We start from the raw sequence: 19,875 nt of genomic DNA, 5'->3' as shown, positions 1-19,875 counted from the left end.
CTCAGTGTTTAAAAAAGTTCTTTTTAAATGTTTATTTATTTGAGAGAGAGAGAGAGAGAGAGAGAGAATCCCAAGCAGACTTCACTGTCAGTGCAGATAGAGCCTGATGTGGGGCTCGAACTCACAAACCCTGAGATCATGACCTGAGCCAGAGTCAAGAGAAAAGATACTCAACTGACTGAGCCACCCAGGTGCCCCCTCCCTGGGTATTTTGTTTGCCTAGATACTCATCTGTGAGTTCCTTGAGGTTAGGACCTTATCTTATTTGCCATTGTATACCCAATGCTGTATGCTCTGTATATCTATTTAGAGAACAAGTTAATGACAGTCTTTACAATATATGTTAAAATTTTTTTTTTTTTACCATTTATTAATTTTTTGATAGAGTGTGAGTGGGGGAGGAGTAGAGAGAGAGACACACACACACAGAATCCAAAGCAAGCTCCAGGCTCTGAACTGACAGCACAGAGCCCAATGTGGGGGTTGAACTCACAGACCATGAGATCATGACCTGAGCTGAAGTCGGACGCCCAACCAACTGAGCCACCCAGGCGCCCCTACAATATATTTTTAAATAAAATAACTTCAGTATAGAATCATGCATGCAGTGTGATTCATATTTGTAACCAGAAAGTAATTTTTTGTCTGTAGACTAAACCACGTGGAGTTTAGGATGAGACTGTGTAGAAATGCAACCTCCATAGTTGTGAGGTCTTCTCCAGCAGATGGCAGCAGCCTGAATGTAGAACTGGTGGTCAAGTGTCTGGATTGACCCACTGTGTTTTGCATTTTCTAGAATGGGTAGAATTGAGAACCAAGGGGCAAGGGGATTGAGGGTACTGGACAAGAGAATAATTGAAGTGATTGACAGTGGTACCTGAGAGAGTTGGGGAAGACGAGGACTGGGGTGGTAGAATATTGGTGGAAGATCTTGAGTGAGGAAATCTTGGGGGAAGAAATCTCTCTCTTGGGGCGCCTGGGTGGCTCAGTCGGTTAAGCGGCCGACTTCAGCTCAGGTCATGATCTCTCGGTCTGTGAGTTCGAGCCCCGCGTCGGGCTCTGTGCTGACAGCTCAGAGCCTGGAGCCTATTTCAGATTCTGTGTCTCCCTCTCTCTGACCCTCCCCCATTCATGCTCTGTCTCTCTCTGTCTCAAAAATAAATGAATGTTAAAAAAAATTAAAAAAAAAAAAAAAGAAATCTCTCTCTTGAGAGAGATGAGGAATAATGGGCAAGTGGTTCAGAAAGATAGGGGCTTGTGAGATCTTGGAGCAACTCAACGTGACACAGTCTGGGATGTGGCCATGGATATGAGTAGCTAATGTGGAGTGAAGGAACTTTATAACATTGAGCTCAAGGAACTCTGAGGCCAAGTTTTGATGGCTTATTTATAAGGATCTTTAAGTTACCGAAGATAATGGTAGGAATTGAGGAGAGAGGAATCTCCCAAAGCACCTGGTGTCAGGGTCTTGGATGACTATGGAAGATTGGCAAGGAATGAGGAGGGATGGGGGGTGGTATAGCCAGTGACATGAGCATCAAAGGAAATACTAAACACAAAGATGTCCAGCTGTAGCACACTGATTGATCAAGGGTTTATCATATTACTTCTGAGACCTTCACATATTTTTTTCCTCTTAAATCCCTATATTATACATGCATCTTGGGTTGGCAGTGGGTAGGGTATTATTGGGTTAACAGCGTGCATGATGAATCCATGAACCAAACACTCTTTTATCAGAGCTCTAATAGGAAGGACCAAGTGAAGGACCATTGAACAGTTGCTTTGAATGCATAATTTGGAGGAGTCCTCATAAAGTTAAAAAACTCAACTTTGTGAAGCTTGTTGATGGATTCTTTATGAATGAAAATAAAAGAATTTTGCCCAATAGCTCCAGTGCAGTCTTGTAAAGTATTTTTTTTTAATTTTAAAGTATTTTTAAAAATGTTTTTAAGTTTATTCATTCATTTTGAGAGAGAAAGCATGAGCTGGATTGGGGCAGAGACAGAGGGAGAGAGAGAGAATCCCAAGCAGGTTCTGAGCATGGAGTCCAATGAGGGGCTTGAACCCACAAACCCACTGTCAGATAATGACTTGAGCTGAAGTCAGACACTCGATTGACTGAGCCACCCAGGTGCCCCTCCGGTGCAATCTTCTTTACCTGGGAGGATATCAATGGATTACCTTAGGGTAGCCTATGTTTTGTTCATGTGAGATGCAGTTATGCATTTTAAGCTCTGCCCTATAGCTGGTTGAGGGGGACGTTGAATAGGATAGGTAAGGTAGCTTTGTAAAGTCCATCCTGGTTTAGCTCACTATGGTATTAAAAATGATTCTAAGTGGGTGAAGACTAATAGAATGAACTTCTTGCTTTATCTCCATTTTGCTTATAGTCTAGATATCTGCAAGCCAACAGGAAATTTAATGCAACACTTTATTTTAATCTCATGACAGTTTAAAGTTCTGGGTCAGAGGTGGTATCTGAATAATTTTTATCATGCCGCATCATTTAACTTCACAACGAGGGAACAAGCTCCAGTAGTGTGTTTAGACCTGTACCCAGCAGCGGATTACACAGTGAATATCACTCTACTGGGATCTTCTGAGCAGCACTCAGTGCAAATAACAATGACAACTGCACCAGCAGGTGGGTGTGTGTGTCTTTCTGTTTTGTGGCTCAGGACAAGAGAAATATGTGAATTGCACAATGTTGGGAATGCTCGTCTGGGAGGCAAGAGTCTTGGGTTCTGTTTCTTTTTTTTTTTTTTTTTTTAATTTTTTTTTTTTCAATGTTTATTTATTTTTGGGACAGAGAGAGACAGAGCATGAACGGGGGAGGGGCAGAGAGAGAGGGAAACACAGAATCGGAAGCAGGCTCCAGGCTCTGAGCCATCAGCCCAGAGCCTGACGCGGGGCTCGAACTCGCGGAGCGCGAGATCGTGACCTGGCTGAAGTCGGACGCTTAACCGACTGAGCCACCCAGGCGCCCCTTGGGTTCTGTTTCTAATGACCACCAACTTTTTCTGGGTTTCAGAGTGCCTGAATCTTACCACCTACTCCCTTCCCCACAGGGGTTCTGGCTCCTAGAGGGTACAGATCAGGAATGGACTGTGTTATTTAGGGCTCTCTGACAGTGATGGATTGAAAATACCTGTAAGGTCTACTGTCTTTTACCCAGACTTGAAGATAGCTGAGCTCCAAGGGTAGACCATATGGACAACTAGAACCAAATTCCAGGAGATCATGAATGTGAGCCGGGACAAAGAGGCCTTATGACTAGACTGTGTGTGAGCATATGAACCCGACATAGAGAGCAGTGGCCTAATGAAGGTCAGGCTTCTTAGGAAAGGGCCATGTGGCCTTGTGAGGAAGCCAGATAAAGGCCAGCTGTGTCAACTGCACAGCTCTCACTAGTGGGGAGGGTCACAGAATTGTTTTGTTCTTGAATCCATTGGGTTTAATAAATTGATGGGTGGAGAGGCTGCCACCTTTGAAGGAATGCAGTTGAATAGGGTAGATCCTGCTCCTACCTTCCTGATACTTCTCTCCCAGACTAACCATTGTTCTGAGGGAAGAAAAGCAGAATTATGTGATGGTTGCCCAACATTGTGAACTTACTAAATGTCACTAAATTGTACACTTGAAAGTGGTTAATTTCATGTTGTGTGAACTGTACCTCCATTAAAAAAAATTTTTTTTTTAATTTATTTATTTTGAGAGAGAAAGAGAGCTAGAGAGTGAGGAAGGGGCAGAGGGAGAGGGAGAGAGAGAATCCCAAGCAGGCTCCGGTGGTGACAGCACAGAGCCTGATGCAGGGCTCGATCCCACTAACCGTGAGATCATGACCTGAGCCAAGCTCAAGAGTTGGATGCTTAACTGACTGAGCCATCCAGGCACCCCATTATTCCCATTTCATAGACAAAGATCATGAGGCGCAGAGAAGTTAAACAATTTGTCCAAGATCACAAACCTAGTGATTTGAACACAGCAGTCTGGCTCCAGGGCCCTCATTCTTAATCAGAAATTCCACTGTTTCTCACTAATTATTTAGTTATTCAAAAGAAAAAAGCAAAATTATGCTCTATGAACCCAGTGCATAGTCAGTCCAGACCCACCTTGCTTTTTGCCAAGCTTGGACCGTGAACAAAAACTTCCAATGATGCATAAATGCATTCATTTAATGCATGTTTATTTCTTACCTACTATGTGTCAGGCAGGTTCTAATAGCTGACATCATAGCAGCGATAAAACAGTCCCAGCTGTCATGGCGTGGGAGTCAGGAGGTCAGGATAGCGAGAGATAAACAAGTAAGGAAATAAATCAGATGTTAAGTGGGGCTTAGTGTTAAAATGAAGAATAAAGCATGGCAAAGGGAGTGACAATGAATGGTCAGGGAAGGCCTCTATTATAAAGTGACATTTAAGCACAGATCTGGAGGAAGTGAGGGAGTAAGCCATGCATAAGGAGGACGCCAAGTGACAAAGTCTTGAGAGAGGCATGTCCTTGACATGTTCTAGGAACGTCAAGGAAGCTAATATGGCTGGAGCAGGGTGAGCTGGAGAAAGTGGTAAGAGGTGAGGTCTAAACTGTAGCCTGAATATAATCAGAGTCCCATGGTGTCAAATTCAGAAAGTAAGTCCATTGTTACCTTCTCCTTACAAGGTGGATCCCAAATTACCATTGGTAAGTATAATCTAGCACGTGATCTTTCAGCCTCTATAGGTTCCCAAGGAATTTGGAGTCCACCACTTGTGAATTTGAACTTAGTTTGGGAAATGGTCTCTTCTCATAAAGTTACTTGGATTCTGTCTGACAGTAGTCCTGCCATATGTTTTTGTGGGGAGGGAAATCCTCTTCTGTGGAAAATTTTAGAACTTTGCCACGGTGGCTCCAGGTCTTTCTTGGTGCCCACCTCAAGTATTTAGCACCTTTTCATTTTCATTTCTCCTTCAGGCTCTGTTTCTATCCATCGCTGAAGATCTTTATCTCTAGTGAAGGACCCTCCTTGCTTTGTGGGCAGGGTACCCTACGGTATAGTGGGAGGAATAGTAGGAAAGTCTTCAAATGAATTGCACTGTCTTGCATGCCTCCTTCACCATTGCAGTTTCCTGCCCTTTTCTCTCAATTTCTCTCTCCCCAGAAAGATCTTGAGAATCGTTTTAGTTCTGAGCTCCTGGGGTTCGTATTACTGAATGCCTTGCCTCTGAGTGCTGCTTCGTGGTTAGGAGTTTTTGCATTTGTCGCCTGGAGAATTATCTTCAGCTGATCCTTGAGCTGCTTTGAGTTTCTGGAACTTGTGCTTTCACTGGTCTAATGAGGTCCAGGAAGTGCACTAGGTTAGTGGTGTTCACCCAGGCCCCGCCTTTCCTTAGAACTGACTTTTTAAAGACTCAGCCGCCTGAGCTTCCTTAATGGGCACTGAAGCAGCCCTTCCGGCCACCAGTTCCTTTTCTGCAGGGGGTAAGCCTCCAGCATCAGTTCCCTCTGGTGATGCCCACTGTAGGCTTTCAACCTGCTTTTTCCCACTTCTCTATCCCCAGGTCTGGCCAATTCCTTTTGCTAGTTGTTAGTACTTTCCTTCCCTATAGTTGCCTTTTGTTTTCACGTTTAGATTTTTGTTCTACTGACATACTACTTTGGATTTGGCCAGTGAAGTCTCCATAGAGAGAGAATGATGCCAGAGAGTTCTGGATCTGCCAGCATCATCCTGTGCTCAAATAAATCCTGCTCACCTTTAATGTCATTAGGAGGTACATATTTCTGTTCAGTGCAACCTATAACCCAGGCCTGGGTCTGATCAACTGTCCTTCTCCCTGGATCCTCCCTAATGCACCTGTTTTTCTGTTCCTTCTTCCTCAAGTTCTAATTCCTTGCACTGCCCAGGCAGGTGTCCCTAGAGCCTGTGCTATACCTGCTGTTCCAGCTACATGAACAATGCTACTTGAAACTAATTTAATAGTGCATGAAAAATTCACTGATTTTTCTAGTCATTCTCTTCTTTTAAAAAAATTTTTTTTGAATATTTTTTTATTTTTATTTATTTATTTTTTTAAATTTTTTTTTTTAACGTTTATTTATTTTTGGGACAGAGAGAGACAGAGCATGAACGGGGGAGGGGCAGAGAGAGAGGGAGACACAGAATCGGAAACAGGCTCCAGGCTCTGAGCCATCAGCCCAGAGCCCGACGCGGGGCTCGAACTCATGGACCGCGAGATCGTGACCTGAGCTGAAGTCGGACGCTTAACCGACTGAGCCACCCAGGCGCCCCTATTTTTTTTATTTTTGAGAGAGAGAGAGAAAGAGAGAGAGAGAGACAGAGAGAGGGAGGAAGCTGGGGAGGGGCAGAGAGAGAGGGAGACACAGAATCTGAAGCAGGCTCCAGGCTCTGAGCTGTCAGTACAGAGCCCAACGTGGGACTCGAACTCACGAACTGTGAGTTCATGACCTGAGCTGAAGTTGGACACTTAACCAACTGAGCCACCCAGGTGCCCCTAGTCATTCTCTTCTTAAATATGTCCACATTTTCTATTTTTTTAAAGTTTATTTAGTATTTATTTTGAGAGAGAGAACACATGCGCACACATGAGTTGGGAAGGGACAGAGAGAGAGGGAGAGAGAGAATCCCAAACAATGTCTGTGCTGCCAGCACAGAGCTTCACATGGGGCTCATTCTCACAAACCATGATATCATGACCTGAGCCAAAATCAAGAGTCAGACACTTAACTGACTGAGCCACCCAGGTGCCCCAGGATGTCCACATTTTCTCTAACTACATAGCATCACAATTCTAGTTATTGAGGAGTTTCCCATTAATGCTGACCCTGCCTTCCCTATTTAAAATGCTAAGAAGACCCCTCTTGATAGAATGATACCCCAATCTGGGCACCTGTTGGGGCAGGTGTCATTTTCTTCTGTCTGCCAAAGGAGTCCCTCTCTTATCCTTGATGATCTTGAGCCACTATCCCCAACCTAGTAAATATCCCCATCTTTTCTAGGCTCTTTAGAACAGTTACATTTGGATGCATTTCCTCATCCTTATCATATTTTTTCTAGCTGGACCAACAGGATTTCAAATTTTCTTCACCTTGATGTGATTTCCTTCACTTTACTTCATTCTCTCCTAATCTTGTGTTGTGTGTGAGAACAAAATCTGTTTTGTAAACTGATTTCATTCCTTTTTTTTTTTTTTTTTTTTTTGAGACTTGGCAGATCTCATTTCTAGAAACAGAGGATTCTAGGCCTATATCTTTTATAATTCCTTCTTGGCACTGGAGTTTGTAATGATCCCACTGGATTTTATCTACTTTAATGCAAGAAAAATCATTGCTGTAGAATCCCCAGTCGGAGTCTCTGTGATAACATAAGAATAACTAAAGAACTTATTAAAGCACAGGTGCCTGGGCTGTACCCTAGAGGTTCAGATTCAGTAGATCTGGAGTGGGGACATCAGATTTTCGTTTCGGGCAGGCTCCCAGGCCTCGGTGGTGCTCCTAGTCCACATTGTGAGTAGCACTGCTCTGACTGTATAGACCTTAGCTACTCCTGGGTAATTTAAAGGCCCTTTCTTTCAACGTTTATTTATTTTTGGGACAGCGAGAGACAGAGCATGAACGGGGGAGGGGCAGAGAGAGAGGGAGACACAGAATCGGAAACAGGCTCCAGGCTCCGAGCCATCAGCCCCGAGTCTGACGCGGGGCTCGAACTCACGGACCGCGAGATTGTGACCTGGCTGAAGTCGGACGCTTAACCGACTGCGCCACCCAGGCGCCCCTAAAGGCCCTTTCTTGAATGTAAAGATGTGATAAAGTGATAGAAAGGAAAAAAAAAAGTAGCCAAAGATAACTCAGTGTGCTCATGCCTAAGAACTCGTGTTGAAGTTTTTCCTGGTTTGTGAAGTTTTCCTGATAATTGATTATCTACCTCCTCTATTCCTGCAGTTTCAGCTACAGAGACTTGAGAGTCTCCATTTTCCCCCATGGTACTTTGCTCCCCTGTGATAGCTCTTGTCTTTATATAAACTCAGGGTCCAGTCAGTGTATCTGCATTTTGCAGTTGGGAGAGACTGAATCTTACCCCTTCTTTCCATAGAATGACAAATAAGAAATATCAACTTTATTGCCTGGGCCAATTCCCAGATAACTACCTCCAACACAGAGTTTCCAATAAAAGTTATATTAGAGAATGAGGCTCAGGTATGTGGCCAAATGGAGCTTCCTACTCCTGTTTCCTCCAGGAGTATGGGCAATTGGATCTGCAAAGGACCCTCCCCTGGCTTAGCCCGAGCTAAGGGCAATGGGTGAAGTCTGGTTAGTTGCCTCTTGGAGACTGGAGATATATGTGCCCCTTGCACCCGAGAACAGGCAGGTCCCAGAAACCAAGAATCTGCGTCTTGTTTGGGCTGTGACCTGTGATATATGAACTCCACCCACTAGGAAATGTGACCCAAAGAATGGTAGTGTCTTACCAGTGAGATTACATATTTATTGTTCCATCCTTGAGGATTAGTGAGTAGGGAGTGGAGACAGACCACAATTGTCTTTCCTTTTGTGGAAATGGAAGACAGGTAAATAGCAACCTTTAACACACTTGAGCAAAGTTATTGATGTCTGCAATGTTAGAGGGTTGAACAGGAAAGTTCTATTCTAGTTCTAGGAGTCTATGTTAGGAAAGCAATTTTAGGTTCCTTCAAATTCATTTATTTCAACATTTAAATTTCTTTCTTTTCTCTTTCTTTCTTTCTTTCTTTCTTTCTTTCTTTCTTTCTTTCTTTCTTTCTTTCTTTCTTTCTTTCTTTCTTTCTTAATTTTGGAGAAAGAGAGGGGCTCTTAAGTGGCTCATCTGACTTCAGCTCAGGTCATCATCTTGCGGTTCCTGGGTTTGAGCCCCATGTCGGGCTCCGTGCTGACAGCTGGGAGCCTGGATCCTGCTTCAGATTCTGTGTCTCCTTTGCTCTCTCTGCCCCTCCTCCACTTGTACACTCTTTCTCTCTCTCACTCTCTCAAAAATAAATAAACATTTAAAAAAAAATAAAAATAATTTTGGAGAGAGAGAGAGACAGATTGTGAGTGAGGGAGAGGGGCAGAGGGAGAGAGAGAAAGGCTCAGTTCTGTGATTCTGAGATCATGACCTGAGCTGAAATCAAGAGTTGGATGCTCAACTGACTGAGCCACCGAGTGCCCCTCAACATCCAAATTTCTTGAACAATTTATTTACCATTATTATTTAATTCTTCCAATTTTGTATTCTTATTGATACAAACAACTTATTCGTATAGTAAGAATTTCATTATTATTTGTGTCAAACATTTTTCTTGTTTTATAGTTTCTTTTAATTTTGTTTATGGTGTTTTTGACATATAAAAGTTTCAGATTTTATGCAGTCAGTACTATTGACCTTTTCCTTTGTGATTTATTACATTAATATTAAACATAGAATTTTTTATGGGGCGCCTAGGTGGCTCAGTCGGTAAGCATCTGACTTTGGCTCAGGTCATTGTCTCACGGTTCATGAGTTCAAGCCCCATGTCAGGCTCTGTGCCAACAGCTCAGAGCCTGGAACCTGCTTCAGATTCTGTGTCTCCCTCTCTCTATGCCCCTCCCCTGCTTGTATTCTGTCTCTCGTTCTCAAAAATAAACATTAAAAAAATTTTTTTAAACATAGAATTTTTTAAACAAAAGAGTATTACTTATATCCCATCTTGGTTTTCTAGGAAAAACTTTAAGTGACCTGCCTGGGTATAGAAAATAAAATGAGTTAGATATGTAAGCTAAAGAAGAATGAAAACAAAGTCAGGGGCATAACGAAGTATGTAGGAATAAGGTTGGACTAATCCATATCCTTACAACCTATTTGTTCATTCGTGGCTCATAAATTTAGGTTTAGTTTTCGACCCATCCAATCAGAAAGGGAGCCATTACATTGTCCTTCAGGTAACAACAAGGCTGTGTTTCTCGGGAGACGTACAATTTTTTTCAACAATGTGATCAGATGGGAATTCCAATTCTAGGGGGTTTCATGGTAGTGAAATGTACAAGCAGCATTTTGAGAGGATTTTATGAGGCTGTTTCTTTTATTGCTCGTCAGCATGGCTCATATTACAGGAAAGCACAGTTCAGTGTGGAGTGGACAAGGAAAGATGCCTTAAAAGTGCGTGTGCTTTGATGATCTGGCTTGATTCAGGGGAGGATTAGATTATTTTAGATTATGAGGAGGGATGACTGGAGTCCATGTGTCCTAAATATTGTTTTTCTCAATGGAGATCTGATACATGGTAGGTGTCACTGAGCTTCAGACTGTTCTCTCATCAGTACTGAGGAGGCAGTGGTTCTGGGTTGAATCACAGGGGTCTGTGCCTGAACAGAAGGCTGCCCACCTCTGGTAGAAGATTGAGCCTGTGGAGCTGAACCAAGGGAATTGTTTGAATTTGCCCTGCACAGTTGAATGAGTGATTGAACTCCCCAAATTTCTCTCCACATAATATGATCACATACTTTTAGCCTGCAAATTTCAGGGTAGGTGTAACCAGATACCAAATTTGCCTTAAGAAAAATTTCAACAAAGTGACTGTAAAACTCCCCACTTTGAACAGATTTATATCTTCTTGTTCCTTCTAAGATAAAATGCAGAATGTACATCAAGGACAACTAAAGGATGATAAGATGATACCACTGTTTATAGAACAGTTATAAAAATAGTAATTTTGTTTTCAAAATAGTTGATGCTTAGCCATTCTTTCTGACACTATTTCCCTTGCAAAGCCAACTGTCCATTTAGACTGCTCCTAATTAGTGTTTTAAAAACTATAATGTTTATGAATAAGAGATTTTTTTTTAATGTTTATTTTTGAAGGAGAGAAAGACAGTATAAGTGGGGGAGGGGCAGAGAGAGAGAGAGAGAGAGAGAGAGGGAGGGAGGGAGGGAGGGAGGGAGACACAGAATCTGAAGCAGGCTCCAAGCTCTGAGCTGGCAGCATGAGCCTGACACGGGGCTCCAACTCACAAACTGCGAGATCATGACTTGAGCCAAACCCGGACGCTTAACCGACTGAGCTACCCAGGTGTCCTTGAATAACATATTTCTTTTTGTTGTTGTTATTGTTGTTGTTGTTCTCTTTAGCAGAGGAGTGCATGCACTCAGTTACTTCTAAAATACTGTTGGTACATTTTCTAAAAAACAAAAAGAGGGAAACAGTATAGTCTTCCCTCTATTGCCTGGTAGAAAATCATGACTGTTAAGGTGGCTTATTTTATCTTTAAAATCTTATTTATTTATTTTAGAGAGAGAAAGCATGATTGGTGGAGAGGGGTGAGGGACAGAGGGAGAGAGAGAGAATCTCAAGCAGGCTCCATGCTCAGCATGATGGAGCCTGATGCGGGTCTCGATCCCATGACCCTGGGATCATGACCTGAGCTGAAATCAAGAGTCGGATGCTCAACTGACTGAGTCACCCAGGCGCCCCTGTTAAGGTGGTTTATGATTTAAGTTTTCTAACAGCACACATAATTTGAGATCTGTGTTGACCTTATAAAACTTCCCCCATAACTGATTCCTATTTACAGAATTGAAGTCCAAACAAAAGGTAAAAAAATTTAACATTGTTTCTGACAGTTTCCTTCAAAATGATAAATATTATAACAGTATTCTCTGGTAGGAGAGTTATGTCTGAAGTCTTTCTGCCTCTTTTGTAAACCATCAGCCTGAGAAGCTCATACTTGGCAGCTGGTCAAGCCAAAAACTGGCGTGTGTTTTGAACAGAATACCCGATCATTTGCAATATGCCAAAAATGGGGAAAGTAAATGGTGTTCTGTCCTTTCCTTTCTTCTTCTTCTTTTTTTTTTTTTTTTGAGATAGAGTGCTCGAATGGGTAGGGACAGAGAGAGAGAGAGAGAGAGAGAGAGAGAATGAGAGAGAGAGAAGGAAAATCCCAAACAGGGTCCGCACCATCAACGCATAGCCCGATGTAGGGCTCAAATTCCCAAACCATGAGATCATGACCTGAGCTGAAGTCGGACACTTAACTGACTGAGCCACCCAGGTGCCCCAATGGTTGTTTCATTGTAAAATAATATAATGACATTGTAGATCCAGCTTGGTGGTATCATACCCATGGGGTAAATAAAGATGAATAGGTTATTTAACATTGGAGTGCTTCACTAAATGGGTCCTCAATGGCTTTGGAGGCAGTGGGTTCATCTTACTCTTTTCAGGACTTCCATATTTTTTTTTTAAATTTTTTTAACATTTATTTATTTTTGAGACAGAGAGAGAGCATGAACGGGGAAGGGTCAGAGAGAGGGAGACACAGAATCGGAAACAGGCTCCAGGCTCTGAGCTGTCAGCACAGAGCCCGATGCGGGGCTCGAACTCATGGACCGCAAGATCATGACCTGAGCCGAAGTCGGCCGCTTAACCAACTGAGCCACCCAGGCGCCCCAGGACTTCCATATTCTAATCATGTATACACAGACTTCAAGACTGCTGTCTCCTAGGCTGAAATCAGAGAAAAGATCACTTACTCCTTAGTCTAAAATGTCCATTAATACAATGCAAAGGAAAGCTAACTACAGTATATTCTTTTTTATTTCATTTCCTTTAACTTTTAAATTTTGGTATGATTTCAAATTTCTCTCTCTCTCATAGCCCCCCTACACCCCTCCCCACCCCAATTCTCTCTTCCTGAAATAAATCCTACTTGGTTATGGTGTATTTGTTTCTTCTGTGGTGTTGAATTGTTTCCACTAATATTTTCTTCCGCATTTTTGCGCCAGTATTCATGAGTGATACTGGTTTATAGTTTTCTCTCTATTTTGTACCATCTTTATCAGGTTTAGGCATTAGTATTTTCTTTGCTTCATAAAAAGAATTTGAAAGATTTCCTTCATCATTATGCCCTTCATTATTTGAAAGGTTTCCTTCTTTGTTACATAGCATTTGGACTATCTGGTCTCGGATGGTTAGGTAGAATTTCCCCTCGAAACCGTCCAGGCATGGGGCTTTTCCATGGGGGTAGTTCCTTGATAATTGTCTCAGTTTTTTGCTTATGGAAAATGGTCTGTTTAAACTTTTTACGTCTAATGGGGTCAGTTTTAGAAAACTGTATTTTCCTAGGAAGTGCCCATTTTCTCTGTTTTTAAATTTATTTGCAGAGTGGTCTGCAAAGTAGTTTCATTTAACCGTTTGAATTTTCTTCTGTTTCAATGAGTATTTCTCCCTCTATTTGTATTTTCTTCCTTTTTTTGCAGATTAAGTTAGCTGGCAGTTGGTCTCTTATTTTAAAAAAGCCAAGGTTTTGTTTTATTAATTAGATCTGTTTTCTTTATAGCCTGTGGGCCACATCTCGCCTGTTGCCTGTTTCTATAATAAAATTTTATTGGACACAAAAGGCCGAGCCTTTTATTTACATAATGTCTATGGCTGCTTTTGTGCTACAAAGACAGAGTTGAGTAGTTGTGACAGAACTGGACCAGAAACTTTTTACAAAGATAGTTATAATCTGACCCTCTATAGAAACAAGTTGCTAGGGGTATGTGGCTGGCTCAGTCGGTCAAGCATCTGACGCGTCTGACTCTTGATCTCAGCTCAGGTCTTGATCTCAGGGTTGTGAGTTCAAGCCCCAGGCTCAGCGCTGGGTGTAAAGCTCTGAAGTTGTTGACCCATGCTCGACCGCATCATTAATTTCTGCTTTCATATTTATTATATTCCTTCTTATGCTTTCTTTTACTTTATAAAGGTGGTTGCATTTTATCTTCATTGTGAATTGTGGTTTTTTGCATTAAAAAGTGTTCTTTGTCATATTTAATGCTTTTTTTTTTTTACTTGAACTCTACTTATGTGAGGATTGCAACCCCGACTTTCTAACGGTTTCCATTTGTCTGCGATACTATTGTCCATCATGTTATATTTAGTCTTTCTGAATCACTTGGTTTTAGGTGTCCCTCTGGTACCCAGCATATAGTTAGATCTTGTGTATATGGAATATTATATGTATATACACTTTATTTTTATTATTTTTATTTATTTATTTTGAGAGAGCATGCGAGTGTGCCCTGTCAGTGCAGAGCCCGACGCACGGCTTGAACCCACAAACCACGAGATCGCGACCTGAGCCGAAGTCAGACACTTAACCGACTGAGCCACCCAGGCACCCCTATATGTATATACATTTTTAAACTCTCTGTGGCCTTGATACTTGATAGTTTTGGCTGGATATAAAATTCTTGGTTCACATTTCTTGATTTGAGTTTTCATAAAATTCAGTTCTTTGGTTGCCTTGCTTTTTATGTAGCTTTTGAGAAGTCTGATGCCACTTAATTCTGTTGCCTTTGGATCTTATTTATTTCCTTGAGTGAAGATGCTGAGGAGTTTTTCTTTATCTTTTTTTTTAATTTTTTATTTTTAATGTTTATTCATTTTTGAGAGACAGAGAGAGACAGAGCATGAGCAGGGAAAGGGCAGAGAGAGGGAAACACAGAATCTGAAACAGGCTCCAGGCTCTGAGCTGTCAGCACAGAGCCTGACACAGAGCTCGAACTCACAGACTGTGAGATCATGACCTGAGCTGAAGTCGGACGCTCAACCAACTGAGCCACGCAGGTGCCCCTCTTTATCTTTAAGGTGTAATAATTTTATTTGGCTAAGTCTTAGATTTGATTGTTCTGGATGAGCTTTCTCAGGTATAGAGTGGGACCTTTCAGTATTTATATTCAGATCTTTTGATTTTTGTAAACTTATCCTGGATTATAGTTTTAAATATTCTGCTTTAATATTCTTTTTCTTTTAGAGACTTCAATTATACATATGTTGGATCTCTGCTTATATTCTGTTTCAACCACTTGAATTTTGCTCCTTGCTACTTCTTTTTAATATCATTTTTTTTTTCTTTTTGGTTGGTTTCCTGTATTTCTTCAATGCCCCTTATTAATTTTTTATTCTAATCCTTCTTTGGGTCTGACGACATTTTAGCTTTATTTCTGATACAGATTTGTCTTTTCCTTTTGCTTGTTTCCTGAATTCAGTCACTTTTGTCTCATTTTCTGTCTGCTTTGTGTCTATTTCTGTTCTTAGTTTTTGAATTTCTGACCCATAGTGCTTATTTGAGGATATTTATTTCAATTAATTGTGTCATAGGGTTGTTTTTTTTTTTAATTCTAGTTTGGGGGTTATTTAAAAATTGTAGTTTTTCATAAGCTGAAATATTTTGATTATCACCTTCTTCACTTTCTTTCTTTCTTTTCTAAACACTGCTTTTGTATATTAATTATATAACATTGGTAGTTTAGAATGGTTAATAATATTTCTAGGTTAAGAGTGCCCTCTTCTGTTACTCAATGAAGTGCAGTTTCTTTAAAGGATATTTTTGTTGTTTTTTTGGTGAGTGTGGGGATGAGTTATATATTGTTTTATTTTGGGGTTCCCTTTTGTCTTGTAGGATCTTACATTCCCCCTTGCTTTTTCTCATCACTGCTTCGTCTCCCCAGGACACCAGTTCTTTCCACTGAATCATCTTCTATCCCAGAAGCAGTGCCTTTTTCATGCCACTACCTGAAGTGTCCTAGACTTTCACCCTTTGCTTGTAGACAGTCCTGTGGTACACCAGATTTTCCTTTCAGTATTTTCACACTGAAGATGGAATTTCTCCTTCTGGGAGTGAATCTGGCTCACGTTCAGGCCCTCATTTCCCTCTTCTCTTTTCCCTGCTCTTTCAGAGCCCCCTACTTTCTACAGTGACTTGTGGGAGGTTGAGAGATAGCTTTGCTGGAATTTGGCATTTATTCTTCTATTAAAAGGCAACTTAAAGTTTCTTATATTCTCTGTCTTCTGGTTAGTATGACAGCACTGGTTTTATGTTGATTTGTTTGTTCTTCTTGTTGATCTGAAGAATATTTTGGGAAAGGTGTTGAGAGATTTGGATTTAACTGGCCACCATTATCATTGAACAAATTGCAGCACTAATCTAGAATAAATTCTCAAGTGCTAACTTTTCCACCCCCGTATCTTTGCTCATGCTCGCTCTTCTACGTGGAACCCCCGCCCCTTTTTTATTTAGTTCCTAATATTCCCATCCCCCCTTCTTCTACAGTCTCTCCAACTGAAAATAAATTTTCTTTCTGAATTTCTATACTCTGCTCCAGGGAAGTATGTGTAATAGTTTGACACACTCTGGAGTCAGACTATCCAACTCAAATCTCAGATCTCTTACTCTTTGTATGCCTTTGGGCAAATTACTTAAACCTTTATGTGCCTAAGTTGCTTTAACTGTAAAAATGGGAGTAGCAATACCTATATCATGGGTTTGTTGTGAAAATAAGTGGGTTATGGGGAACCAGCACAATACCTCACTCACAACAAGCATCTGTGAGATGTTAACTATTATTTAAATTTACTTTATGACATTTATTATATATGCCCTTATATTTTTATTATACAGATATAGGGTATAACTCTTTTTCTAGATTAAATACATGTTAAGGGCAGAAACCGTGTCTCTCAGTTCAGTGGGGGCAATAGACAGAATCAATAATAATACGGTGCATAACGTGTAATTGAGGTATTTGCAGGTACTATGGGGGCACAGAGGAAGTAATGACTGGTTTTGCCCAGAGTTGCTCCCTCACATTACTGAAGTAGAAACAAAGTTTCAAAGAAGTTGATGAACTAGGAACCAACTCTTCTCTTCTGTGAGGCATTCTTGCAGGTCTGGTTTTTCAACTGCAGGATTCTTGATTAGGTTGGCCTTCTGGGTGGGGAAGGGAGAGAAAGAGTAGGCAGAGTGACCACTAAAAATGAAGCAGGGAAGGAATATTGGTATGAGGGACAGGGCATGTACTTTCCATAGCAAGGGGTCAGAGAGCAGGGTAAGAAGAGATTCAGGACTGGTTCTATTGGGGATCCTTTTCTCCCCATTTGAACACATCACGGGTTCAACCTGCCTGTGGTCCAAACCATAAGCCCCCTGAGTGGAGGGAAGGGGACCTAGGGTGAGAGTTGCCCTCTGACCAAGATGCAACTGAATTTAACCAGTGAAACAGTTCTGTTTAACTACTCTAGCATATTCTCAGTGTGGGTGATGTCACCCTGGGGGCAAAATCACCCACAAGGGGGCAAAAATTTGTTCTTGAGGGGCGAGAGAATTTTATTCTTTTTATATATGAAGCACAGGTAAACATATAGTACATAAGAAACATACAGCATATCTGGGGGTATTAAATTTTTATAGAAGGTGAGAGATTAGGGGAAAACTGTTTAAAAAGGCTGCTCATTTTTGCTTTTAATTCTCTTGCCTTTGGAGAGGTGTCAAGCAAGAAATTGCCGTGGCTGAAGTCAAATAGGTTGTTGCCTGCTTTCTCCTCTAGGGTTTAAATTTGTTAGAAAACCATGGGGGAAGGGAAGGGGGGAAAAGTTACAAACAGAGAGGGAGGGAGGCAAACCATAAGAGACTCTTAAATACAGAGAACAGAGAGTGGGCGGGGGGGGGTGGTTTGGGAGAGGGGAAAGTGGGTGATGGACGATGAGGAGGGCACTTGTTGGGATGAGCACTGGGTGTTGTATGTAAACGATGAACCACGGGAATCTCCCCCCAAAACCAGGAGCACACTTTACACACTATATGTTAGCCAGTTTGACAATAAATTATATTAAAAAATTAAAAAAATAAAAGGCTGCTTGTGGGGCTGTAATGAAAAAAGGTAGAGAAACACTGTTGTAGCTTTATAATAGGTACTGATACCTGCTTATGTATGACCTCTTTCAATTCAGTGTTTTTCTTGCTATTCTCGTTAATCCTTCCAAAGAAATGTAGCAGTGATTGCTTTCTGTTCAGTGAGTGTGCCAAGCTGATGTCCTACACGGGGGACACAGACCTTGGAGCTCCCTCTGACTGCTCTTCTTCCATTCTTGGTGACTCACATCCGTCGGGTCTCTGCTCACAAATCATCTCTGTGCTTTCTAGCCTCCTGCGTTGCTTTTCTTCAGACTTTACCAGCACACAAGATTATATTTTTTATTTGTTTTGTCTACTTATTTATTTTCTGCCTTTTTTGCTAGAATGAATTCCCTTAGGTGTAGCAACTTTGTTTCCTCTCCACTTTATCCCTAGCCCCTAAAGCATGCCTGTAGATGGTAAGAACTTTCTAAGTATTTATTGAATGAATGTGTAAACTCACCACGTTCCAAGAAGGTTCACTTTTGAGTCTTTCCATTCATGGATGTGGCATTTCTCTATTGTTTTCTTTTCTGTCCTGAAAAAAAAAATCTTCATAAGTCTTGGACATTTCTAGTTAGATTTATTTCTAATAAATCTATTCCTATTCTATTTTATTTGAAGTTTGTGGTTTCTTCTCCTGTGGATAAGGATCTTTTGATTATTTTATTTAATTTTTTAAAAATTTAGTCTTAATTTTATTTTATTTATTTATTTTTTTAAATTTATTTTTGAGACAGAGAGAGACCGAGCATGAGCAGGGGAGGGACAGAGAGAGGGGGAGACACAGAATCTGAAGCGGGCTCCAGGCTCTGAGCTGTCAGCACAGAGCCGGACGCGGGGCTCGAACTCACGAAGTGTGAGATCATGACCTGAGCTGAAGTCGGACGCTCAACCGACTGAGCCACCCAGGCGCCCCAGTCTTAATTTTAGTTAGCACAAAGTATTATATTAGTTTCAGGTGTACAGTGTAGTAACTCAACACTTCCTTACATTACTTGGTGCTCATCATGACAAGTGCACTTCTTAATCTCTGTCACCTACTTCTTTTTTTTTTTTAAGCTTATTTATTTATTTTTGAGAGAGAAAGTGCACGTGTGTGTGCTCGAGAGGGGGAAGAGGGTAGGGCAGAGAGAGAGAGAGAGAGAGAGAGAGAGGGAGGGAGAGAGAGAGAATCTGAAGCAGGCTCCTTGCTGTCAGCGCAGAGCCCAACGTGGGGCTCCATCTCACAAACTTTGAGATTATATGACCTGACCCGAAATCAAGTGTTGGAGGCTTAACTGACTGAGCCACCCAGGTGCCCCTAGGATAGTTCTTTTTTTTTAATATTTGAGGAACTTCTATACTGTTTTCCACAGTGGCTTCACCAGTTTGCATTCCCACTAAGAGTGTAGGAGTGTTCCTTCCTCCACATCCTCACCAACACCTGTTATTTCTTGTGTTGTTACATTTAGCCATTCTGACAGGTGTGAGGTGATAACTCAGTGTAGTTTTGATTTGCATTTCCCTGATGGTAAGTGAAGATGAGCATCTCTTCATGTGTCTGTTGACCATCTGTATGTCTTATTTGTAGAAATGTCTGTTCATGTCTTCTACCCATTTTTAATTGGATTATTTGGTTTTTGGATGTCGAGTTTTATAAGTTCTTTATTTATTTTGGATACTAACCCTTTACCAGATATGTCATTCGCAAATATCTTCTCTCATTCTGTATGTTGCCTTTGGTTTTGTTGATTGTTTCCTTTGCTGTGAAGAAGTGTTTTATTTTGATGTGGTCCCAATAGTTTACTTATTGCTTCTGTTTCTCTTGCCTCAGGAGACATATTTAGAAAAAAGTTGCTATGGCCCATGTCAACAACATTACTGCCTGTGTTCTCTTCTAGGATTTTTTATGGTTTCAGGTCTCACATTTAAGTCTTTAATCCATTAAAAAAATTTTTTTAATGTTTATTTATTTTTGATAGAGAGAGAGAGAGAGAGAGAGAGAGAGAGACAGAGTGTAAGCAGGGGAGGGCAGAGAGAGAGAGAAAGGGAGACACAGTATCTGAAATAGGCTTTAGGCTCTGAGGTGTCTTCATAGAGCCTTACATGGGGTTTGAACTCATGAACCGTGAGATCGTGACCTGAGCTCAAGTTGGATGCTTAACCAACTGAGCCACCCAGGCCCCCCTCTTT

General features: G+C 41.3%; 1 protein-coding gene across 17 annotated transcripts in view; it reads left to right on the top strand.

The window, feature by feature from the left end:
- The window catches only part of SUSD1 (sushi domain containing 1), a 288,718-nt gene that overhangs the window by 71,122 nt on the left and 197,721 nt on the right, over positions 1 to 19,875 (top strand). For all 17 annotated transcript variants that reach the window (XR_003964319.1, XR_003964320.1, XM_030294183.1 and 14 more), the window contains exon 10: positions 2,455 to 2,647. Coding sequence is in view for 15 of the 17 variants with exons in the window: in XM_030294183.1 (XP_030150043.1) it covers positions 2,455 to 2,647 (193 nt within the window). In the remaining 2 variants the exon portion in view is untranslated. The remainder of the gene's footprint in view (positions 1 to 2,454; positions 2,648 to 19,875) is intronic.

Source organism: Lynx canadensis, chromosome D4 (genome assembly GCF_007474595.2).
Source record: "Lynx canadensis isolate LIC74 chromosome D4, mLynCan4.pri.v2, whole genome shotgun sequence".
NCBI classification, from domain to species: Eukaryota; Metazoa; Chordata; class Mammalia; order Carnivora; family Felidae; genus Lynx; species Lynx canadensis.
This window is presented reverse-complemented; position numbering and strand designations above follow the sequence as displayed.